This window comes from Melanotaenia boesemani, chromosome 19, assembly GCF_017639745.1.
Source record: "Melanotaenia boesemani isolate fMelBoe1 chromosome 19, fMelBoe1.pri, whole genome shotgun sequence".
NCBI lineage: Eukaryota > Metazoa > Chordata > Actinopteri > Atheriniformes > Melanotaeniidae > Melanotaenia > Melanotaenia boesemani.
Window position 1 is genome coordinate 9388405 of NC_055700.1, and position 23642 is coordinate 9412046.

Here is a 23642-nt window from a genome sequence, read left to right on the forward strand (position 1 = left end):
CTGACTTGGCAGAGTGAAGCAACAGATGCCATTACGGCCGTACCAGTGGAGGGAATCCCTGTATGAATGTGCAGAGTGGCTGAGGCTTAGTATCTAATGATGGAGTTGAAAACACCCTGGAGTGCCCTGAAGAATTCAGTTAAGAGAGTTTCAACATGTTGCTCCTTGTCCTGGTCTCAGTATGACTCCACTTTGTTTCTGCCTAGTTAATCCCCTTCAAGTATAAAACAGTTGGCAAATTTCTGGGTATGTGCTCATATTCAGGAAGTATTACTGTCTACTGCCAGACAGACAAGAGAGTAAACAATGAAAGGAAGTGGCACTACCTCATTAAAAAAAACAAAAAACAAAAAACACATTGATTCTCTGTTTGCTTTAAGATTTGTGTAGATCAGCTTTCTTATAAAACCAAATGAGCAAAACAGCCTTGGTATTGATTTATTAATTTCCGATTGCAGTTTTCCAGCTAGAAAACATAATAAAAGTAATTAAGCCATTAATTAAGCCTACTACACATTCAAAGTCTTTCTTGTCTTGATTAAGAATTTACCTTGTAGACTCATTTCCTGACTAATTTTACTCCTTCAAAAAAGACGTTGCACTTCATGCAACAGCAATTACGGCATAGCCTAGTTAGTGTTGCTAAATCCCTGAGAACCAACCCTAAAACAAATTTGAGGAATCTCTCTTCTCATGTGTTCGGTCCACCAGAAAATGTGCACTGAAACACTTATTATGATTTCACAAACTGGAACTTATTCAAGGGAATTCATAGCTTTGAAAAGCCCTCTTATCCTCATGTTCTCCTCTATGTTTTACAGACAATACTACAAAAATCTTTACAGCTCTTCAGGTCGTAAGTTGTGTTTCTTGTGTGTAACAGCTACTTTTTAATGATTGAAAGTCAGTATATTAGCATAATCAGATTAAGTATTTAAATGATCAGACTGGCTTTCACAAACAAAGCAGTTAGAACAAATAAACATAATTTCTTCCCAAATAAATCACAACCTCGTGGCAAAAATAAGAACTTGAGGTCCATCCCAGTACCATCTAAACTTGAATAAGAACTCATTAAAAATGCAGCTGCAGATTGTTAAACTTGACCATTTCCCCAATGAGTGACTGTGTTCTCAGTTTCGGATTTTTCAGACAAATCCAATGCAGACCTTTATGACTCCGCACTCAGAAAAGTGCATGTTTACATTCAGAGTTAAACTGCCACAACAAGCCTGTGTAAGGTAAATTCCTGATTACATGACATAATCTTTCCTTTTCTTTTGAATATCACAACAAAACAGAACCAGCCAGCTAAAGGTAGGTGTTTGAGTAGTCATTTAAAAGTTTGATGAGGAAGCGAAATGCCATCCCAAAGAAATTCCTGCAAGAAAAAAATGTATTTATTCCTCTATCTGCTGTGTTTGATTCTGTTGCATACTCAACTGTTTGTTCACTCATGTTACATCAATCAAGCTGATTGCTTCCCTGCACATTCTCAAATGTTATATCAAGTTATGCTATCTGCTGATCCAGTCAGGCACATTTTTCTGTCCTTAATTTTTGCGTCTATCAATCCATTCTGTGCTATTTTTGTTATGCAAAACAATACTTTTGTCTCTTTCCTTTTGACTTTGTTTCACTTTGGGCCAATTTATAATCTCAATATTGTTGGCAATAATCCTTGATATTCTTCTGCCCCTACAGGAATGACATTCATTTATCCTGCGTACAGGAACAGGAAATTAAGTTCTCCTAATGTACATATTTCAGTTTTTCAGTGCTCCTGGGCCTTAAACTGTAACCAGACAGCATCTTATATAACAGAGTTGATGTGACTATAAAAAACAATGAATATAGTTACATTACAAATAGTTATAATGATTTCTTTCAAAAACTAATGCTATTTCTCCTCACTAGGGAAAGCCTTTGAGATAACCTATGTACGACTGAAGTTCTACACCAGTCGGCCGGAGAGCTTCGCCATTTACAAGCGTACAGAAGAGGATGGGCCCTGGTTACCTTACCAATATTACAGCGCCTCATGTAGGAAGACATATGGGAAGGATGCTAAAGGTTATATTCGACCAGGAGATGATGAAAGGACAGCTTTATGTACAGATGAGTTCAGTGACATCTCTCCCCTCACTGGAGGAAATGTGGCTTTTTCCACCCTGGAAGGTCGACCCGGTGCATATAACTTTGACCAGAGCCTGGTGTTACAGGTAAGCATGCATTATGTTATGTCTTATAAACATTATTCTTTATATTATATATAAATTTGCAAGTTAATAAGGAGCAATTTCTCCCACTCAATCATGCAGTGTCAGAAACTGAACAAAGACCATTTATCCAAATGTTTCCAAGATGAGATTCATGTTGACCATAAAAAGTATTCAAATGCTCACATCTCTTCAATGTATTACATTTGAAAACCTCGCAGACAATCTGTAATGGATAATAGAAGTTACTGCTGTTGACCTTTAAAAGAAAATAACTGAATACATTTGCATTTGAGAATGTGACCACCTTTATCCTAAAATCTATTATTGTCCTATAGATGCCAGGGCTGCTATTGTGGCATGCCTTGTTAACAACACTATATGACTGGCTGTAAAGTTTAGAACTGCATGTAATGCTCCCGGGCAATACACCAAGCTTTTGACTTCAACATTAAAACCCCTCCACTGCTCACACTTTTACACAAATAAACATCCCACAGCCATGTATGTGTATGCCTTTAGGCCTTTTTCAAAGCAGTCAAAGTAAATCTAATGTTATGTTTAGCTCTGATTAACATTGATGAAGCCTTGAGAGGGCTGTGCTGAATTAATGGCAGCCTCTTGAGTGCAAGTTTTGGAGGGATGGGTACAGGAAAGTGTGGCTAAAAGTGACTAAATAAAGCACTTAATGCAGCCACTCCTTTCTGTTTGATGAGGCTGTAAGTATGCATTCATCTGCCCATGCATGTGAAGTGCATCACTATGTAAATTGAAGAACTTTAAGAGACTTCTTATTATTAATTACTGAGAATGCCATAAGGAAAAATTATTTAATGCAACATGATAAGCAAGTCTAGAGATAAGGAGAAGGAAAGAAAAAGTAAGTATACACTTACCTTTAATGTGCATTTTTACCTCAAATCTACCCTCATAAGTCTAAGATGCAAACTTGCCTACAGTTTGGAGAAAACATGAAGTAAGATAAAAACGTAAATATGCAATAAAGGTAGTACATACAGCGATAAACCAAGGAAGATGTCAAAGCATCATGACAGAAAACTCAAAGCAATATGGCTTGCAGAAATGCACAACAGAAGGAAGGAAAAAATAAATGGACAGAAACAAGAGTCAATGTTTGTGACCAAACTATAAAAATCAACTGGAGGAAAACAATTTCCTGCAGCAAAATAAAAACCACCATTAACACCTAAATAATAGACAAAGTTTCAGCAGGCTAAAGAGAAATATTCATGGACTGTGAATGTTTGGATGAAAGTGAAATGCAGGGTCTGGTCCTATTTTACTTAGGAACCTTTCTAACTGAGTGAAATGACCCAGAAATATCTAAGTAGCAGCTAAAGGAGCTGTTACAACTGTATAAAATACAAAGGGAAGGAGCTCTGATACTTATATCAAGATGGAAGCCTTAAAAAACAAACACATTTCCACAATTATTGATGAAATGAGGCTGATGTCAGGTAAAGGACCAGGGGATGCCTCACTTAGACAGTAAATGTAAGACTGTTTGAGTGAACATAAAAATCGTTTATACTTTTTTAATTCCACCAATCAAAAGAAGGTTTGGTGACGAAATAACTTTTCAGGATGATAACAAAGGATGCTCAAACTTTTCTTTGGGAAAAAAAATCAACTCAGTGACATAAAAAACAAAAGATTGTGTAAAGATTTATAAGCTGTTATATGCAACAAGCCCTCCACTTGAAATGGTGATATGGTGATTTGTTCATGGCCTCAAATACGACCCAAAACAGCATCTTGTAAAGAACCATCTTTGCAAGAGAATAAGCAGGAGTTTGCATTCTCAGATAAATATGACTTGTAAAATTATTTCCACTCCAGAACAAACAGAGCAAAATCCAAAATGCACATTGCCTGAAATCATTTATGTGTTCATGACATGTATTTCATGTGTTTAAGACAAACATACACTACCGTTCAAAACTTTGGATTCACTTTGCCATGGGATTCAATAGGGAAGTGACCCCAAACTTTTGAACGGTAGTGTATGTCAGTTTTTTATATATATATACATTTTGAGTTTAGCTAATAAAACGAAGAGTCTGTAATGCAATCCAGTGGTCAGTATTTAATAACAAACCCCTTTCTTTAACTGTTTCCCACCTAAATTTAAAAACATCATTCATAAGTTTTTTTGTTTTTTGTTTGTTTTGTTTTGTTTTTTGTTTGTTTGTTTGGGTTTTTTTTTCCACTAGGAGGGTAAATTGTATCTTCAATAGCAGGCGATGTCATGGAAAATAGAGGGAAAGGTTTGCTTTTGCAAAAAAGCAGAATATGTTTAATTATGTTTGAAAACTTGCAGCAACTTATAATTGTCTGTAATAATAATAATAATAATAGTAATAATAATAATAATAATGTATTTTATTTGTAAAGCACTTACATTAAAGGACAAGCTCAAGAAAATCAATTTTAAGAATTATATAAACACACACATCAACATACATCAACACACAGGCAGTAAAACAGTTTAAGAATTAAAATGTATCTTAAAAAGGAAGGTTTTGAGTCCCTTTTTAAAACTTTCCAGTCTGTGAAGCCCACAGGATGTGTGAGAGAGCATTCAACAGGTTAAGCAAAAAGCTGGGTCCCCCATAGAATACCAGAGTTGGGACCAATCTGATCCAATATTGGTATCCATTATTTTAAGTGACTGATGAATCTGATCTCAGGCTGAATTCCTCTGGTCCACCTCATCGATCCACAAATGACCTTTGTGGTCTTGTGTGTACAAATTATAAGTATTATTCAGGTTTAATCCAAACTAAATATGTTGATGCAGAAACAACTCATGAAATATTTCCATTAGAACAGGTAAATAATTATATATGATTTAGTTATTTACTCCTTGTTTCTAGTTTAGACCCAGTGTTACCGTTCATTCAAGTCCGATGAGGAACGTGTTGCCTTTGCTACTTGTAGCATGTTACTAATTTGCCTTAAAACAGCATGCCTGAAAACATACAAAAGCAAGACGCAACTTAAAATGAGTGTACAGTCAAGGTTTCCAGGGTAAAGCATTGTTCAGCTCAGAAGAGTAAAGAAAATAGTGCTGCAGACACTCATGAAGCGTTCCAATGGAGCGGACAACATGAAAACTGAAGACATTAGTCCAGCAAAGTCGCTCCAATTTGTCATTCATCTTTTAAGGAAAATTCTAGAAAAATCCACAAGCTAAAAAGCTGTAATCCTGCTGGACGATGCGACTTACATAAAAAAGGTGAAGGCAGACGTAAAAATATTCAACTTGGGTTGCTTTGCTCATACGTTGTAAACCTGTGGATTATTTACATTCACAACTTGAGCAAAACTATTTGTAGGATCCTCAAACTGAAATAAAGTTCTTGCAAATCAGCTACATGAAGGCCAGATTAAACAGCAGATTCTATGATCAGAAGTCTCCTTCAGCAGAAAAGAGCCCTCTGAGCTGATACTGCGGACCACAATCTGTCTGCAGCGCTGTCAGACTGTCTAGTGTTCCCTTATTATTTATAGACATTTATTTATATTCATCCAGGTTCCCTTTCAACACATTCTCTTGGACCTTAAATATGAACAAAAGCTGCAACAGACATGTTCTTTGATTTACTTTAGGTTTTTCCTTTAAAATTATTTTGGAAAACATTTAAATTGGGGTAATTTTTTTCATCAGTTGCTCTTTTATTAACAAGCGATGTGGGGTTTACTACAGCCTAATGAAACATAAACTCATTTGGTATCGGAAAATAATCGTATTTCAGATATCAGAATTGGATCGGAACCCCAAGAAAGTGGATTGCTGTATTTCGAAGAAATGTTACAGTTATCACGTTTTTATCAATCAGGCAGCAGCAATAAGACAGTGAAGCAGCTCACTAACAGAAGGTGCAACAAGAATAAATGACCCCAGCTTGAGTAAAATGACAAGAGAACCTTTTTAGTCTTCTACCTCTGTCAAAATCTGACTCGGGGGATGTGGACAACATATCAGCCTCCCACTGGCCATTTTGCTTTTTCCCCAGTTCCTTACTGCAGGCTGCTATTTTCATTCCTCATCCACACAGGAACAAATATTCCTCCCTTGCAGTGAACATATCATAAACACTGTTTTAGGTTAATTACAGAACAAGAAGGTTGCATTGGGCAGTCACGTTTTAAACCTTGCATGTGCAACGCCCCCATCAAAACATGTGATGATAACTTTTTCCTGACGCTTCTCATAATGATTATTGTGAAAATATGTCTGGTAAAGCTATAGCACATGTTTGAAGAAAGCTGTCCTCCTCCACATCTTAAAATAAGAAGCGTAAGTGGGGATATCTGGAGGATCTGCAATGAAACCTGCTTCAACCTAGTAAAAATATTTGTCTTCCAAAACCTGAGAAGAGGGAGTTTTGTGAATATCCTGCCATTTCACTCTCTTTATAATATATGATAATTATAAATTAATTTAAAGATGATTTAGCTTAAATATTATATAAATGTGAATGAAATATGTGAGAATTTTATATTTTTTGAGAGTCTGAGATGGATTTTACCCAGTATGTTGCATTAAATGTAATTGCAATTATTTGTAAGGTATAAAAAAGGTCATTTAGGTTTATGATTCAATCAAAAAAAATTAGGACAACTAAACTCCACTCCTTACTCAACTAAAATATACACGTTTTTTTGGATAGCCAGATGTTGTCTCCTTGTAAAACCTCATGATGCCTCTGCAACCTAAAGTAGAGTAGGGGAAAAGGAGTTTTCCTTGAGATTGATCCATTTTTTTTTTTTAACTTGCAAAAATACGAAGGGTAGACAGCAGGGGTAAAGTCACATCAGCTTTCAAGCGTATGCTAAACTGCACAAAGTGGCAGGATTAGCAGAATGCTTTCTACTCATCTCTGCAATGTGAGGTTCCCCTGCATCGGCAGCAAGTGAAAACAGGAATTAAAGGCACTATTGGATTAGCATTAGTGCTGTTACGGGTTTTCCACATTGTGTGGCAGGCTACTTGTCAGTAAGATGACAAACAGCTGCATGAAAGAGGAAGGAGTGGATTTGGCTTCAAAGATTCGACTCCTTCTGTCCTGCTGGGACAACAATGAAAGGAGAGTGAATGAAAAATAAATATGTCTGTGGCTTAGCAAGAGCCTCTTAACCCACAGTCCGAAAAGACCTCTCTGGATGTTTCAACAAGCACAAGAATCTTCCTTCTCCACCCCATTATTCCCTGCCTCATCTCTTCTTTTTTCTCTCTCCGCCCAGTGTGGATTACTTTGCTTCACCTCTCGCGCTGGTGCTCCTACAATTTTTTGCATGAGAGCACTTCTAAAAGTCTTACAAGAAAACATAGCTGCAGCCTGGCCGCCTGGTTTTCTAGCTAAGAGATTATTAAATTGTCCTTTTCTGATTAATCCCTTTGCACTATCCATCTACCACTGTGCTATTTCAGCCCCTATCTATTTGTTATATAAGCCCGGACTGTGGCACCCTGGGACAATAGCAAGCTAGAGTCTAGGTTTGTAGGACAGACGACTGAGTCTGCTCCTCTGAAGTTTTGCGAAGTAAGCATCATGCCTTCAGCTGAAAAAAGTATACGCCACGCATTGACACACAGAGAAATATCTTTTGCTTGCTACGAAATTTATTACAAGAAATGATTCTGTTGGATTAAGGAATTAAGGAAAAGGAGGAATTGAAAAGCAGGTAGTCTGAAAATCAACAGCAGTGCTATGGGAGGAAAAGGCATTGTGGTGAGGGTGGTGGACCTTTGCTTTAATCTTTCATGAACCAGGCTCAGGTAGAAGTCCCAGAAAGAAAATGATTGAATGAATTCATATTGTAGGTGAAGTGGGAATTTTTAGGGGTTTTTTTATGAGAAAACCCAAACCTCACATGGTCTGATTTGTACAGAAACCCTAATCTGACGTTTTTTACCTGTTAATGCTCAATTAGAAGAGACATGTTGAATTGTACTGCTGTTAAATAGTTCAATGAAAGCAAGGTGTAAATCCTCTGTGTCCATATCACTGAGTTAAACTCATTAGTTGCTGTCAGCCTTAAAAAAATGTAAGAGATTTTTAGAATTTGCATCTTGAGTTCAGAATTGTACAGATAGCCTCGTTAAGAATTTTTTAGATGTTATCACAGTTTTTATCTTAGAGATTTAAAAATGCTTCCTGTTGTGTGATTATACAATCCATGACAAACAATGAGCAGCAAAAATGTTTAGGTGGGTGGCAAGTGCCAAATGAACATCCATGTAGGATGTCAGGATTCAGATGTTACAAATAAAAAAATGCATAATATCATAATGAGCAAATTTACTCACATATTCTGTCAGTGCTTTTAACTGTCTGAATATTTAAATTACTAATGGTGTGCTAAAAGAGTTTGGCTCAGCAAGGGGACAGGGACAACCACTAGTTTAAAAATGCTCCTCAAAAGAAAGTCAGCTAAAGATCCCAGTTTTACAAGATAACACGTTACATTTGTTTGTCCCAAGGCTTAGAAACTGTATGATGGTAAAGGTTTTCAGCGACTCGTGTTTTGCATGTTAGCAGGCTTAAAATCTGTAACCTTGTATTTATTACATTCACAATTAACAAAAAATGGGATGTTATCAAAAACATAAATGAAACCAGAATGCTATCAGCTACAAAAGTCATGAACCCATATTTTATTCACAGTAAAACAACATATCAGATGTGGAAACTGAGACTTTTTACTGTTTCGTGGAAAATGTTAGCATATTTTGAATGTTTTGTTTGAAGCAACACATCTCAAAAACATTGAAACAGGGTCATGTTTACCATTGTGTAGCATCCCCTTTTCTTTTAGCAACTGTCTGTAAACATCTGGGAAGTGAGGAAACCAGTTGCTGGGGTTTTAAGAGAGGAATGATTACTTTTTTTTTCTGATGCAGATTTCTAGCTGCTCAAAGGCTCTGAACCTTTGTTAATGCATATTTTGGTTCCTGATGCACTAAATGTTTTCTGTTGGTGAAAATTCTGGACTGCAGTCAGGCCAGCTCAGCACCCAGACACCATACTGTTGTGATGGATGCTGTGTGTGCTTTAGCATTATCTTTCTGTCCATTTACTGCCACTTGTCTGGGGTTGGGTTGTAGGGATAGCAGTCTAAGGAGAGAAGCCCAGAACCTTCCATCCTCTGGTCACTTCCTTCAGCTCATCCAGAGGTATCCCGAGATGTTACCAGGCCAAACAAGAGGTGTTGTCCCTCCAGTGTGTCATGGGTCTTCCCCTGGGTCTCCTAGTGGGACATGCCAGGAAAACCTCACCAGGCACCTGGCGTCATCCTAACCAAATGCTCGAACTACCTCATCTGGCTCCTCTCTATGCAGAGGAGCAGCGGCTCTACTCTGAGCCCCTCCAAGCTGGCCGAGCTTCTCACCCTGTCTTTATGGGAGAGCTCGGTCACCCTGTGGAGGAAAATCATTTCAGCTGCTTGTACTGAAGATCTTGTTCTTTCGTTCACTACCCACTGCTCGTGAACATATGTGATTACAGGAACGTAGATCGACTGGTAAATTTAGAGCTTTGCCTTTTGGCTCAGTTCCTTCTTCACCATGACACCACCAATGCAGAGTCTCCATCAATGGAGACAGTGCACCGATCCACCTGTCAATCTCAAGAGGACAGTTATTTCTGGAAGTGTTCCTGAGTCCATGCAGGAGGAAATCTGATACAGTGCTGCTTGAGGGCCTGAAAATCATGATCATCCAATTCAGCCTTGTGCCATGCACACAGAGATTCCTCCTGAGTCTCTTATTCATTTTTTTTTTTTTTTATTAAATTATTCACTATAAATAGTGGGATCTTCAAAGTATTTGCAATTTCACATTTACATACATTTATTATTAAAAAAAATCCACAATTTCTGGACAGTTTGTTGCAGTTTGGTGAACCTTTGCTCATCTTTACATCTGAGAGGCTCTGGCTCTCTAAAAGGTTGCTTTTGTACCCAGTCAAAGGAAAGGAAAATGCTGGCATGTAATGTAGATGGCATGTAGATGGATAGATAAATATAAAAGGGACTGCAAACAGAAATATGCACCCCCCCCCCCCTCAAAAAAATAAACAAACAAAAAAAACTAAGTGCTTCACACCTATCTAGTGTACACAGACAGAACATATAATGGTATTCAGTGCATACATTAGATGCATTATTCAAAAATAAAAACTAGATTTTGCATAGGATATATGTTGCATATATTTTCAATTAATATCAAATCTTATTTAATATCAAACCATGGAACACATCAATATTTTTTTCCCCTTTGTGCCCACTAATTTAAAGAGCTGCATTAATATAATTACTATTATTATAATTACAGATATTTATCTAGTTTTGTTGAATACATAATTAAATACTTAAGTGTTGACTTGTGCTAGTTTTGTAAGTTAAATCTTAATTGATATACTATTAAAAACAGTGTGAAAAACCTTTCTAAAAGCTTGGAGTTCTCTTTATTGAACCTTATTAATTTATTTGTTTATGGGGCGAGGCCATTAGGGACATATGGCCTTTGGTGGGTGGTTGATCAGTACAGAGGCCTTAGTCACATTAAAACCCGATTACTAATGGCGTAGCTGGCTGTACTTCAATATCATTTGGAAGACATCCAACCTCTGATTATAAGGCTGTGGGGGGATCAATAAAAGCTAAGAATACATGGATTGGGCAGCAAACCTCTCAACAGACCTGCCAAACACCTCTCTCCTTCATTCTACCTCTCCTCGTCTCTGCCTTCTTTTTAAACAACAAGGTGAGAAAACCTGTAATTGACTGTGATCTTTTTTCCCATTAGAATATAAGATGGATCAATTGCACCATTTGTTTCAATAAATCTCTCATTCCTCCCCTATTTTAAGGGTGACGGGACAGATAGGTGTGAGCAGAGACAAAAACACATCAGCCACACCTCTGATGCAAAACCAGAGCTGGTAAAATGTAAAAAGAGTCTTATTTTCCACACCATAAATCATCAAAATAAAGATGGGGGGGCATAGCCTTTTGTACTGGTGACATATTGGTTTCTGCTTGAGCTGCTAATACAAGCAACAACACTTAAAAAAAAATCCTTCACACAACAGCTCTTTTTAATGAATCAAGGACCCAGTAAAAAGAGGGAGGAAAGAGGAGAATATATAAAGTATATGATGCACTTCTTTTCAATATGAGGTACAACCACATCCAGCATTTAAACTGTTCTTTATTTTACCAGCAAAAACATCTCATTATTATTGCTTTCTAGTAAGTCCTAGATGCTTTTAATTTTTTTAAAATAGTTAAATGGCTTGTGAAGCAAACCTAAACAGATGTGTTATAGCAGGATTTGAGCAGGTGCATCACTTAAATTCTAGCACTGTATTATTATCTGGTATAAACAGTCTGAGTTTGACAAGCATGCAAAATCAGTAGGTTAAGATTTTCAACTAAACTGTGACAAAATCTGAACATCGATTTGGAAACAACATTAAACTTTCCACTCTAGAATGTGCCACATAATGGCAGCAATCCGTAATTGGTCCAACCATGCTGTTTTCATTTTTTAGATACAGTTGACTTTCTTTTTCAAGAAAAAAAATAATTGTCAAGTTAATTTATGAAGGCATTTTCATGCTGGTTTGGAGGCTGTGCTTCTCAAATGATAACTCTGCATACTTTAGACTTTTTCAAGACTTGTTATTATAAGTTTCCATGGTAATGGAAGAGTTGTTTACCAGCAGGATCAACTGATGAAGCTTTTGAAAACCAAATATACCAGCAAAATAATACACCAATTCCTACAGATGTTGAAGAGGAAGCAAAGAGGATGCAGGGCAGGAGTAAGACAGAAAGAAAAATGGTGAAGATTCAAACCATTTCTTCTTTCCATTCCAACAATTTGTCAGCTGCTCCACCAGAGAAAATATGATATTGGACTTATTTATGCAAACATTTAAAAATGCATACAGCTCTTCTGCCTCCTTTAGGAATATCAGAGCATAATCTGGTTCTTCTCACCTCCACCTACAAGCCCATCGTTCAGCAGCAACCAGTCATCACACAAACTATTAAAACCTGGTCTATGGAAGCTAAAGATGCTCTGAGAGGGTGCTTTAAGGTCATAATCCCCTTAGTCATGATGATTATATCAACTTCTGTGTGGACAGAACTGTGCCAACAAAAACAGTGAGATGCTTTCCCAACAACAAACCCTGGATCACCAGTGGCATGCAAAAGCTGCTAAACATAAAAATTAAAGCCTTCAGGGATGAAGACCAGGATATTGAAGACACCAGACAAACAAGAAGGACTACAGGAAAAATGTAGAAAATCCGCTCCAACAGAACAACGTGAGGGATGTGTGGTCAGGAATGAAAAAGATCACTGGCTTCAAGTTACATGTCACTATGTAACTAGTGAAACAGTCTGCTTTTCTGTCATGTCTCCACTCTTTCACCCTGCAGCTCAGCCATGGACCTTAACATAGCCTCATCTCCTTCCACATCTGAACATACTGAGACCCCCTCTGCCTCCATCTGTCTATCTACTGCAGTCAGGTGAAGAATCAACTGAAAAAACTGAACTGGAACAAAGCTGCAGGTCCAGATGCTGTCAGTCCCAAGGTTCTGAAAACATGTGCAGAACAACTATGTTGGATTATTCAGCACCTTTTTAATACCAGCCAGAGTCAGAAAAGAGTTTCTATACTGTTAAGAACGTCCTCCCTTGTTCCAGAACCTAAAAAACCCAACTACATGAACCAAATGAATACATTTCACAACATGAAGAGAGACTGTTAACAGCTCACCTCAGACGTAGGAACAGGCCCACCACAAAAACTGTAACAACCTGGCCTGAAGATGCCCTCGCCGAACTCCAAGACTGTTTCCAACAGACAGACTGGGACATCTTTGAACAACAGGAGCTGGAGACACTCACAGGAACGGTACTGGACTATATTCAGTTCTGTATCGGGAATGTGACTGTGGACAAAACCATCAGGGCTTTCCCTAACCAGAAACCCTGGATGACCAGCCAGGTCCGCGCACTCCTCAGAGCCCGGGACGCTGCCTTCAGGTCAGGGGACAGAGCACTGTATAGTGCTGCTCGTGCTGACCTGAAAAGAGGCATAAAAAGAGCCAAGGCGGACCACAGGATGCGCATAGAGTCCCACCTGTCCAGCAACAACACTCGGGAGGTGTGGCGGGGCATACAGGACATCACTAACTTCAGAGGTTGTGATGTGTCGACAGCAGATCAGAGCGCAACACTGGCAGAGGAGCTAAACTGCTTCTTTGCCCGGTTCGACTCTCAGCAGCATGCATCTGCTCCAACCATGCCCCCACCCCCACCCACACCGACACCCCCATCTGGCTCCCGCACCACCCCACTCACCATCCAGGAGCACGATGTCAGACGGGTGCTCCTGGCGGTGAACACCAAGAAGGCTACTGGCCCAGACGGAGTACCTGGCAAGGTGCTCAGAGCGTGCGCCCACCAGCTCGCCCCCACCTTTACCAGGATCTTCAACCTCTCCCTGGCTCAGGCAGTCATCCCACACTGCCTCAAATCCTCCACAATTGTCCCGGTGCCGAAGAAATCTCCCATCACCAGCCTGAACGATTACCGACCGGTGGCCCTCACTCCGGTAATCATGAAGTGCTTTGAGAGACTTGTTCTTCAGCACATCAAGGACCATCTCCCCCCAGACTTCGACTCCCACCAGTTCGCATACCGCGCGAACAGATCCACTGAGGACGCCATAGCTGTAGCTCTTCACTCTGCGCTGAACCACCTGGAGCAGCAGCAGAGCTACGTCCGGATGCTCTTTGTGGATTACAGTTCTGCGTTCAACACAATAATCCCGGACAGATTATGCACAAAACTGGACACTGTTGGCCTCCCCCCTCTCACATGTGCCTGGATAAAGGACTTCCTAACAGACCGACCCCAGACTGTGAGACTAGGTCCCCACGTCTCCTCCACCCGCATGCTGAGCATCGGCTCCCCACAGGGCTGTGTGCTGAGCCCCCTCCTGTACTGCCTCTACACCCATGACTGCAGGCCGGCCCACAATGACAACCTCATCGTCAAGTTCGCTGACGACACTACAGTGGTCGGACTCATCTCCGGGGGTGATGAGGCTGCCTACAGGGAGGAGATCCTGAAGCTGGCTGCTTGGTGTTCTGAGAACAACCTCGCTCTCAATACCAAGAAAACCAGGGAGATCATCATCGACTTCAGGAGGTTCAGCACAGACCCAGCCCCCCTCTACATAAATGGCGAGTGTGTGGAGAGGGTCCACACCATCAGGTTTCTTGGCGTCATCATCTCGGCCGACATCTCCTGGTCAGAGAACATCACGTCAATCACCAAGAAGGCTCAGCAGCGGCTACACTTCCTGAGAGTCCTCAGGAGGCACCAACTGAACTCCAACCTGCTGCTGACCTTCTACCGCTCATCCATTGAGAGCCTGCTGACATACTGCATCACAGTATGGTACGGCAGCTGCACTGTAGCAGACAAGGAGAGGCTACAGAGAGTGGTAAAGACAGCACAGAAGATCATTGGCTGCCCTCTCCCCTCCCTGACGGACATTTACACCTCCCGCTGCCTCAGCAGAGCTAGAAACATCATAAATGACAGCTCCCACCCTGGCTCTGATCTGTTTGCCCTGCTGCCCTCTGGGAGGCGCTACAGGTGCATCAGGACTAAAACAAACAGACTCAAAAACAGTTTCTTTCCAAAAGCAATAACTGCCCTGAACTCCTGTAGGACTTCAAATCTGAAATACGCTGGACACTAACAACATATGTGCAATACATTCTGTCACATGACATGTACAACATATCATGATCCGTGCAATAATACTTTGAACGTGCAATATATATTTTTTTTTTTTCAGACATAGACATCATACTTATATCTGCAAATAACTAGAGTGTGCACATCTGTTTTATTTCTGTAAATATTTTATACCTTAGATCTTTCATTTATTATTTATTTCTATACTGCTCTCTTTGCACTGACACTGGGGATGGCTTAATCTCGTTGTACATGTGTATAATGACAATAAAAGGCATTCTATTCTATTCTATTCAATAAGCAAGTGAACACCTTTCAGGACCCATAACAGTTTGCTTATCGTAATGAGCTTGAGATTGAAGATACCTTCATCTACCCGCTTCTTAGAGCCCATTCTCAGGCAGCACTTTCAGGATCATATTCTTTGATTTCTCAAATGCTTTTAATACAATTCAGCTGCTCTGTTATGTAAAAAGTTCCATAAATTTCAGATGGACACCTCCACAACCACCTCAATTTATGAATATTTAACAAACAGACCACCGTTTGGGATACTGAAAGGTTGTGCATCTGAGATGATGGTTAACAGCGCTGGAGCACCACAAGGGACTGTACTCTCACCATTTCTCTTCACACTGTACACCTCAGACTTCCAGTACAACTCTGAGTCCTGTCATCTGCAGAAATACTCTGATTACTCTGTAGTTGTGGGGTGTATCAGTGATGGACAAGAAGTTCAGTACAGAGAACTGGTCAGTCAGTTTGTGAGATGGTGTGGTAACAATCATTTCATCTTGAACACACACAAAAGAGATGATTGTTGACTTCAGAAGGAACAATAGTAAACAAAACACTGTTTACATCCTGGAAGAAGAGGTGGAGGTGGTGGAGGAATACAAGTACATTGAAGTTCAGCTAAACAGACTAGACTTTACTTCTTATGAAAGCTAAGATCTTTCAATTTATGGACCACAATTTTGCATTTCTTCTATAAGTCTGTTATGTGCCTGTTGTGAAGAGTTGTACCACAAGAGTTGTAAGGAGGTGGTCGGAGAAGGCCTTGGAGAAATTACAAGGATGCTTTGAAGCGACAGATTGGCAAGCACTCTGTGACCCCCACGGTGAGGACATTGATGGGCTCACTGAGTGTATTTCACACTACATGGATTTCTGTACTGATAGCATTGTCCAAACACAGACAGTCTATTGCTATCCAAATAACAAGCTATGGGTGACGAAAAAACATCAAAGTCCTCCTTAACGACAAGAAGAGAACTTTCAGGTTTGGCGACAAAGAGGAGGTGAGAACGATCCTACAGAATTTCCTCCAGGATTAGTGAAATATTCTGATTTTGATTATGGAAAGTGCAATCAGATTTGTAGCATCTATTGGGGCAGCAGCATCAAGCCAGAGACTTTAAGAAGCTGAACAAAATGATCCAGAAGACTGGTTCTGTGCTGGGAACAACTGCTGCACAAGCTGCTGAACTTTATGGACAACTCCTCACATCCTCTACACAACACTGTGGAGAAACAATAAAGCGTGTTTAGTGAGAGACTTTGTAAAGTCCAACGCAAGACAGGTCATTCCTGCCAGCAGCTATTACCCTCCAGAACAAAGCAATGTCTTCGTTCCTTTGTTCTTTCGTTCGTTCCTTCATTCCTTTGTTCCTTCGCATATGTCCTATTGTGGATTCATCAGCTCCAACCAAGGGTTTTTCCTGTGTTTTTTGGATTATACTTGTGGAAAATACTTGTGGAACTAATGAGTCAATATCTGCTATTCTCTGTTTAATGAGAATTAGAAAATATTTGTTTAAAGGCTGAACTGCAACTGCTTGCTGGGCTTTGGAGTAATAAAACCTTTTTCATTTCTGTCTTTTTTAAGTTAACATATCAAGTGCACTTCTGTTGCATCTATGAGAATATGCCTTTCAAAAGAAAGGGGATACTGACGGGATGAGAACATTTGACAAGGTGCTCCTTCTCCAGTTTAACAGTGTAAGAACAGCTGGATACTATTAATTCCTCTTTATTTATTTTAATTAGGAAAAAATTACAGCACATAAATTTTTGTTACATTAAGGATTTTACCATTTTCAGACAAGGCAATAAAATCATGTCGTTTTTTTTTTTCCTTCTTCTTCTTCTTCTTCTTCTTTTCCTTTTTTTTAACAAGTTACATCTTTGATTGCTCCTGTTTATTGTAGTTATTGCCAATAAATACACTAGATGTTTTTTAGTTCCATTTCAACTGATTGTAACTAGAAATGTTTTAACATACCTGTCACCATTTTGAAAATAACCAGTCCTTTTAAATGTAATACACCAAGCCACCACATAATCCTTGATGACCTTCATGTGTTTGTAATTGTAGACAACAAAACACTTAATTTGAAATGCAAATATTAACTGTTTAAGCCTTATGACTACTTTTAGGCCTCTGTTTAAAACTTACACAACCTAAATGAAATTAGTTTACCTCTGCAAGATCTATTTGAAAATTTTTGGAGTGACTGGTGAAAAATAAATGAATATGGCACATAGCAGAAATGAAAAAAAATTTCAAGCATGCCTAAAAAAAACTTTCAAGAAGAAGATAAATATTGCTAATGCAGTTGAAGGTCTAAACCACTATGAAATCATAAAACAAGATAGGAACATTATCTCTTCAAAGGTCAGTTCTAACAAAGTGAAGCAGAACAATGTTAGAGAGGTTTTAGCACCAAAATCTCAGGCGGGGTCTCCAAAGTGGGCATTTTTGCTCAGTTTAGCACAGTTTGGCTATCTGTTCTCTGTGTCCCCCAAATGGAGGACCTCAGGTTTCAAAAGGTTAAGAAGTAAGACCTGCATGAATGCTTTCTACTTGTCCTTTTTGTAAGTTGACCTTTTCTGATGTTGCACAGAAATGAAGAGCTGGAGGTTACAAGACTTTGATTGAGCTCTTTCCCTTCCTCATGAAGAAAACCCTAAAGTGCTGTTGCACAAAGGGAGTAGAAGTTGAGGGGGGGGGGGGGGGGGGGGGGGGGGAATGTAATCTCATGATTGTAATTTGTGATTAGCCTTCATGAAAACATATCAATCACACCAGCCCCAGTTTCTAATTTTGTGAATGCTATTGCTCAGACAGAGTGGGGATTTACTTAATGTGAATGTAATCACAGCAAATATAACAGGCTTTGTGAATAATTGCTTGGTGTTATATTGGATTTCTCTTGACATTTCCAGCCAATGTAATACCAAAAATGAACAAGTCCTTCCACGTTCTTTCTCCCTTTTACTAATTCTTTTTTTTCTTTTTAAATGACCATCAAAACGTTTTGATTAAAGACAGTTTTTAATAAAAAGGGTGTATGCACTTAGAGTGCATCACATGTGCACGGTGGCATTATATGTCTGCCTTTGATATGTTCCCCCTAATGTTTTTCTGATAGATAATATTAGAATAGATAGTTTTTTTTGTTTTCGGGTTGCGGGGGCAGCTGCCTAAGCAGGGAAACCCAGACTTCCCTCTCCCCGGCCACATTCACCAGCTCATCCGGAGGGATCCCGAGGCGTTTCCAGGCCAGCCGAGAGATGTAGTCTGTCCAGCACGTCCTAGGTATTCGCAGGGCCTCTTTCCGGTGGGACATGCCCGGAACACCTTACCAAGGAGGCGTCCAGGAGGCATCCTAACCAGATGCCCGAGCCACCTCATCTGGCTCCTCTCAATGTGGAGGAGCAGCGGCTCTACTCTGAGGCCCTCACGGATCACCAAGCTTCTCACCCTATCTCTAAGGGAGAGCCCGGCCACCCTGCAGAGAAGACTCATTTCTGCCGCTTGTATTCGTGATCTTGTTCTTTCTGTCACTACCAACAGCTCATGACCCTAGATGAGGGTAGGAACGTAGGTCGACCAGTAAATCGAGAGCTTTGCCTTTTGGCTCAGCTCCTTCTTCACCACAACAGACTGATGCAGAGTCCGCATCACTGCAGACGCCGCACCGATCCTCTTTGTTTTTTTTTTGTTTTTTTTTCTTTTGCCATGAATAATACTAGGACAGTTTTGTCCAAGGGTTAAAACCACCCTTTATACTGATTGTCAACAGAACATGAGAAGATCCTTGTTCCTCTTTGTGCCATGTCAGTGTGCCATTTCCTCTGTATATAGCTCACGCAGAGCTATACATATTTCATGAAGCTTAAAACAGGAATTTCATTCTGCCTGTTTTATTAGCATTTTAATCCCACTGCAGATTTGCAACTCGTGCCTCAGTCAGGGGAGGATGCAGTTTCAATATAAAGACTTCACATGCTTCATATGCTGCTTTTAAACCATATCTTGTTACCATTTTGAGAGGTTTAAGCAGAATTACTTAAAAACCCTTAAATCTGCAGGTGAAAGAGTGAATGTGTTTGTTATATCAGCAACCTAAAGTGTAAAATCAGAATTTCATTTAAAATAAAAATGCATACCTTGTAATGTGGCATTTAGTTGTTTTCTCTAAAGTAATGGCTCACTTCAAAGGCAGCACTGTTGTCAAGTTTGTAAAGTTTGCTTTTTTTTCAATAATCGGGGAAAAGATGAAAGCTGCTTTTTGAATTCAAATTTAATTTGTTCAGTCATCCATTAAAATAGTTTGTCTGTTGCTCCTGCCACCAGTCCATCCTCTCCCTCACACCCTCCCTCTCACTCTGGAAAGCTCTGTGGTAAATTAGAACTCCAGCATTGAATGACAATGAGAGGAACGAGAAAAAAAAAAATAAAAATACATATTGAGGGCACAGTGAACTTAAGCAATTAAATTAAAAACTTATTAACTTTAGAATGAGGGACACTGCTCTCTTCCCTGTTACTGCCTGCAGCCTTATAGAGTTCAAGGTAACACACTGAAACAGGATGGGAAAGACATGCAGGAAAAAAGATGGAGGAAAAGACAAAGAATATGAGATGTTTTAGAGGTGAGCCCAGAGATGCCCAGAGATGTCCTCTGCAGGGGTGTGCAGTATTGCCAAAAATCCTTGCAGTGTACGGTATGATTTATTTCTATTTGTATAAACCTGCTCCAGTGATCATTAGACAGCTATCGCCTTAAGCAAAGAACTGGCTCACTGCTGCCCGTGATGCCTATTCCTATGTCAGCATCATTGTAGCATTGTGAGTCCAAATTCCAAGGGAGTAAGAATCAAAGTTAATTAAGCTTTTGCTGTGGTTTGCACAAATAATAAGTAATGGGCTGACTACTAATTAACCCGAAAAAACTGCTTCCTTTCAGCGCAGTAAGTGATATTTGGAAATATTATACAATTAGCACTGTTATACCAAGCATAACTAATAACTCTTCTGTATGATAATCGTCCCACACTTGATGATAAATGAAGCATAGTATTGCTCTTATTGTGTGCTAGAATTAAGAATATATTTTAAATATTTCAATGCTTATGTTGGGTTGGAGGTCAAAGTTAACAGCAATGAAATACGAGGATCTAGAAAGCCCCCTTATTAGAAATGAGATGAATCTCATGTAGTTTACGATTAATAATCATCACTTTTCAGCTACTAATTTATTTAATAGTGTTACAAGTAAGCATGTCACGTCCTTAAGAGCTTTTATTGCACATATAAATGGGAAAGAAAAGTAAGGTTTCTCAATACAAGTAGTAAACACAAAATAAATATACCAGTGGTAGACATATTTTGTAGTGTCAAAACTTTAGTTTTTAGTAACTAAAATGATAGGATTTTTTTAAAAGGTGAAGTTATGATTAGGAAATATTCCACTGGGCATTTTTTGTGACTAAGACATTATTTTAACATTGCCTCTGTGCTTCTGGTCAAAGATGAACAAGAAGTTTCTCTATTTCTGGAGACAAACGCTTGATAATTTTTAACTGTTTTTGCCTCATTTACATCTACGTTAATATTGTAGGTAAAAGAAAATGGTGAAACAATGTTTAATGTCATCATTTAAACTCCCTGATAAGCTTGATCAGACTTTGAATGAGATTTTAAATTACTCATCTAAGGATAAATTATACACAATAGAGATCTACTGAATACCAAATTGCTAAGTAAGCTGTTTCTTACTGTAGAACTGCTCTAACGCACTATAAATCAACCCATTCCCCACTTTGAATAATTGCCACAGTAAACAGTTTTGTGCTTCCAAGGTTTTTCTACCTTTATAGCCATCTCTCACACCCACATCATCATAAAGAGATGCCTTGTATGGAACATAGGGGATATTGAAACTTGTAAGTTTTTCCAAACAACAACCTTTTTTTTAACTTAAGCATTGATTTGGTTGCTTAAAAGAAGTCAGTGAGACTTCCAAATAAAATAAACCCAAATAAAATATGTCAAAGAAGACGTTTAGGAAGAATATTACCTGATCCTCTGTGTTTCACAGCCCCTCTCATAAGCATTGGCTAAAAATAGGGCCATATCCAGGCAATGAAACAAAAAATGAAGAATGAGCATCTGTTTCCCCAGTGCACTAAGATCATAGGTGCTGTCCAAATCCTATTAGCCAGTGAAGCCATGTCAAAGAAGGGCAAAGTTGATAAGTTACTGCTGGAAAAAATACCTGCCTGCACTCAATTCTGTAGCACTGTTTTACAGTTACCATTAACTAGCTGCTTTATAGCCCTCAATGGACTACTGAAACACCAGGGGTGCACTCCAGGTAGGAATAAGGTTTGCTTAAAAGAGATAAGACTAAGAGAAAGAAAAGTAAAGGTAAATGCTGAGAAGTCATTTTGAATGGGACAGCTACAAGCAAAACTGCAAAGGAGTCAGACTGCTGTTTAAACCATGTGGTCCATCTGAAATCTTCCCCAGTTAAAGAAGTCCTGTTAAACAGAGAGTTTTATAAACTTTGTCACCACCCACTAACTACCGACTTCAGTCTTAATAGCCTTCTTAATATAAATTACTGGCAAAGCTAACCACAGATGGCACTGAATTCCAGTAGTAATTACGACCCCATCCGTGCAAGGGTTAAACTAATCAGGCACACATGTGCACTAAATTCTCACCAGATGTTTTTAATTAGGTTAAGGCCTTTCGAGGCCCCACAGGTATGTCTCTTACAACAACAGACACAAACCTTATATGTGGTCTGATAAAAAAAAAAAAATAAATAAATAAATCTCATACATCACGCTCTCAGACCAAAGCCTGCAAAAAGCAGCTCTTTAAAAGAGTACTTGTTTCAACACTTTTTCTTGGGTGCTGCATAGAATATTTTAAGCTGAGAAAGATCACAGTAGGTACTGAGAAGAGTCTCAGAGGGCTCAGATATGTCATCTTTGTTTCATTTCTTACTATACCAATTAAGCATTTGCTTCAGCTGCTGGACAAAAAGTAATACTACTGTTTTACATGGAAACAATTAGAAGGCTGATCAGCAGAAGTTTGCTCAATGCTCATTCCATGTAATTGAGATAGGGATAACCTCTGTAGCTATAAAAATGTACTACTAAATGTCTCTATGCTTTTTATTCTATATCTGCAAAATGACTGTGTAGGTACAATGCTTTTATGTATAATCCTGCAAAACCAGTGATGCTAAAACGCAACAAAGGTTTGAAAAGTGGTTTTCCAAGGCAGAGGTCATCTGATGGTAAATTTTTAACAATCATAACAATATTTTTGAGCAGGAAAATGCTAGTTTTTAGTCAATTAGCCCATTCCCCTCTTCCTCCATTAAACACTATTAAACAACTGTTGACTTAATTAGGAAGCAGCTTTAGAGAGTAGCAGTGAAATTGAGTCCAGTGCTCCTAAATGCTATGAAGAACCTTATCATCTTTATAATTGCCTAATAAAAAAGTGGTAAACCCTTTTAAATGCATGCTGCTAAAACAAGCCAGTTAAAACAGTTCATTTTTGTCATCAGTGCTCTGAGGGCAAAAAGACATTTAACATTGTATTTAATTTGCAAATGTAATTTTATTGTTTAAAATATGCTACATCCAATCATTTGACTTTTTTTTCTAACTTTGTAGTGACTTTGAACTGCAAAGTTGGCACAAGTGGAAGCACAAACACCGTGCCAGCGTAACAAAGCTGCCTGTACTGCAGTTATATCAGGATTTAATTCTTTGCATTGAGCTTCTAAAACATTTGGTGATTAGTGTTGATTTTTTTTTTTTTTTTTAAGAAAGTAATCAGTCTAACTAATTGGCTCTAACTGACTAATCAGTAGATGGTAATTGTAATGTAGATGTATATGAAGCCAGCTTTGTTTCTCTGACAGCAACGGCTGTCTCATATTTGTGCAAGCTGCACATACTGTTCTGACATAGCAGTTCTTTAAAGAAAATGTTTCACACCAATAATTTTTATTTCAAATCAATGTGAAAATGATGAAATTCCAGACTTAACTATCTTGACATATGAAAGCTCTTTAATCAGTGTTGACAATTTACAGCTTGGAAGTTCAATTTGACCTCATACAAACTGTAAAAATTGTTTGTGATCACAAAGTTCATTGGCTTACATCCTCACTTCATTAAAAATCTATGTTGTCAACATGCTGGCGGCTTTGAGGTGGACTCATCCTGCACAGACCATAAAAATCTGAAAACATTTTCTACCATTTAGAGCCACGTTGCCAG

At 38.9% G+C, this 23642-nt stretch overlaps 1 protein-coding gene across 1 annotated transcript in view; it reads left to right on the plus strand.

Moving 5' to 3' along the window:
- Positions 1 to 23642, plus strand: part of lamc3 (laminin, gamma 3) — a 135264-nt gene that overhangs the window by 5792 nt on the left and 105830 nt on the right. Inside the window, exon 2 of the mRNA XM_041970435.1 lies at positions 1918 to 2222. Within this exon, the coding sequence (XP_041826369.1) occupies positions 1918 to 2222 (305 nt within the window). The remainder of the gene's footprint in view (positions 1 to 1917; positions 2223 to 23642) is intronic.